Source organism: Alnus glutinosa, chromosome 3 (genome assembly GCF_958979055.1).
Source record: "Alnus glutinosa chromosome 3, dhAlnGlut1.1, whole genome shotgun sequence".
Classification (NCBI taxonomy): domain Eukaryota; kingdom Viridiplantae; phylum Streptophyta; class Magnoliopsida; order Fagales; family Betulaceae; genus Alnus; species Alnus glutinosa.
Window position 1 is genome coordinate 2,542,530 of NC_084888.1, and position 2,414 is coordinate 2,544,943.

Below are 2,414 nucleotides of genomic sequence, written 5' to 3' on the forward strand. Positions count from 1 at the left end.
ATTGAAGGTGGCCAAACCCTATAGCTAAAATAGGTGATTCGGCCACCTCTTATATCTCCTATATACTGTTGTATTTTAGGCTGTTTATTTAAATAAATGATCTAAATTAGCTAGAACTATTGCATCATGAGCAATACCTTAAGTACGAGACCATATCAATCTATCCAATGGAGTGGCATTGTAGTTTTTTTAAAGGATAAATATATTTTTAGTCCTTGTGATTTAAGATTATGACAAATAATTTTATGAATTTTAAAAAGTGATTAATCAAGAAAAAAAAATAATGAACAACATGGCAGAGCACTAAAACGCATCTACTGCGATTATTATTGTGTACCATAAAATTAAAAAAAAAATTAAAAAAAAAAAAGGAAAGAAAGAAAGAAAAAAAAGGAAGTTATCATTTCTCTCTCTCTCCCTCTCCAAGCGAAGAAGACCTTATACTATCACTGGAAAGCAACAGCGGCCAACTTCGTAGAACTCCTCACTGTATGGAAGTTTTATACAACATAAGACATGATTAGCAACCACTTCCTTCATGTAGCATCCATGCCTGCGCGCCTTCAATTTTCTCCATTGTATGGGGACCCGCTAAAGGTTGGAGGAACCACTACAGAAGAAGAAACCTTGAACCTCTTACTCCTCGTACCCTGCTCATCGGCATCATCAACACCTATCTGATCTGGGCTATCCATATTCCACCCCATCATTCGCTCCATGAACCCTTGCTCACCAAAACTAACCTCTCCAATATCCGATCCATCCGAATCCAACCCATGTTGCCGGAAACCGATCCACTCAGCACTGCCTTCCGAAACACTAGAGCTTTCCCAAGAACAGGGCGCCTCATTCCCGACATGGGGCACAATAATGCTTGGATGCACAGCCACTTTCTCAACGTTGTTCATGTCCATTTGGTTCTGGTATTGGTAGTTTCTGAAGTGAAATATCTTAGCAAAAGTGAACTGGTCACTTACCCTACTTTTCGAGGACTTATTGTGATCGCCATTCCTTGCCATGATACTCTGAAGGTTTTTGCTCAGTTTAGCCTTCAAGGAAGAGAAGCTGAGCCCATGCCTCCCGTCAGATTCCGATGGTGACCCTCCGTTACTGGGGGATGACGAACCCGAAAGGCTCGAACTGGGGTTAACTGATGCAAAGTTGGTTCGGGCATTTTCCCCACGGAGGGCTCGAGCCGCCTCGTCATAGGCTCTGGCCGCTTCTTCTGGGGTGTCATAAGTTCCGAGCCATAGTCTTACACGTTGAGATGAGTCCTTGATCTCTGCCACCCATCTCCCCGACAGCCTTTGTCGAACTCCGACAAACCTACGAACTGCCGGTTTGCTTGATTGCCGCACCTTGGTGTTGACGGTGGTGGCAATAGTGGTTTTCGTGGTTTCAGAACCTCCTGCCATTGACACAAAAAAACCGCAAGGATCGAGATTGAAACTGAGCTTTAACTAGTTTTCTTTTGGGCTCAGCAAGGACTAGGGGAGGAATTTTTATATGTTATTGCATGTGAAAAGCTCATAGGCATAGATGGTACGATCTGGCGCTATATATATATATATAAGATAGCTGATGATAGCTCCAAGAATTGAAGTAATAGATCCAGGCATATACCCATCTCTATTATTAGTTTGTTTCTTTCGTATTTTTTATTCTAGCTTCAATGGCTACTTTTTTAATGTTCAATCGTGTGCATAATGTGCTTCCAAGTTGCCTAAGTTAGCTCTGCTCTATGTATTAGACGGCTCCAAGGAGTGATGAATGCAGGTGCAGGCAGATGCCTATGGTCTCTATCATAGTTTGTTTCATTCTAATTTTCTAATTAACTCTTCAATCACCATTTTTTTTTTTTTTTTTTAATCTTCAATCGTGTGCATAATGTACTTCCAAATTGCCGCATCTTCGGCTCTATGTTGATAGAGCTAAATTTTCGGATTGTTGGATTGGAGGCTATCTTAAAAACAAGAGAAGATTATTAGGGTCATAGGGTGACGTCACTCAGAAAGGCACCGGTAGAGAGCCTGTGTGAAGCTTAAGTCAGTGGTGTATTCCTAAGAGAAAACTAATTAATAGAGAGAGAGTTTGAATTCTAACTTCACTATTTATTCTTATTTCAATTAAATGTTTTACTTTTGAGATTTCATTTGTTGAAGATGAGTTTAAGGACGCTCGTGGATGGGGAAAAGCGTTTAAAACTTAACTAAATCACTGCACCATAAATCTCAAAGTACTCCATATATGATATATGTTTAGTGGATGACTTTTAATGTCTCAAAGATCATACCATATGAGTTCTTAAAGCATGGTTATTGAAATGGTTTTTTGTGAACCTCAATATTCTTTTTGCAAAGGCGACCAAGCATGGGCCAACTCGAAAGCCGCGGCTCAATCAGACCCGAGCCAAA

The 2,414-nt window shown here is 40.4% G+C and overlaps 1 protein-coding gene across 1 annotated transcript; it reads right to left on the reverse strand.

The window, feature by feature from the left end:
- Window positions 1–563: 563 nt before the first annotated feature.
- On the reverse strand, window positions 564–1,415 carry LOC133862608 (ethylene-responsive transcription factor ERF086-like). The gene has a single exon (XM_062298447.1). The coding sequence runs from the start codon at window positions 1,413–1,415 to the stop codon at window positions 564–566; it is 852 nt and encodes a 283-aa protein (XP_062154431.1).
- Window positions 1,416–2,414: the final 999 nt, after the last annotated feature.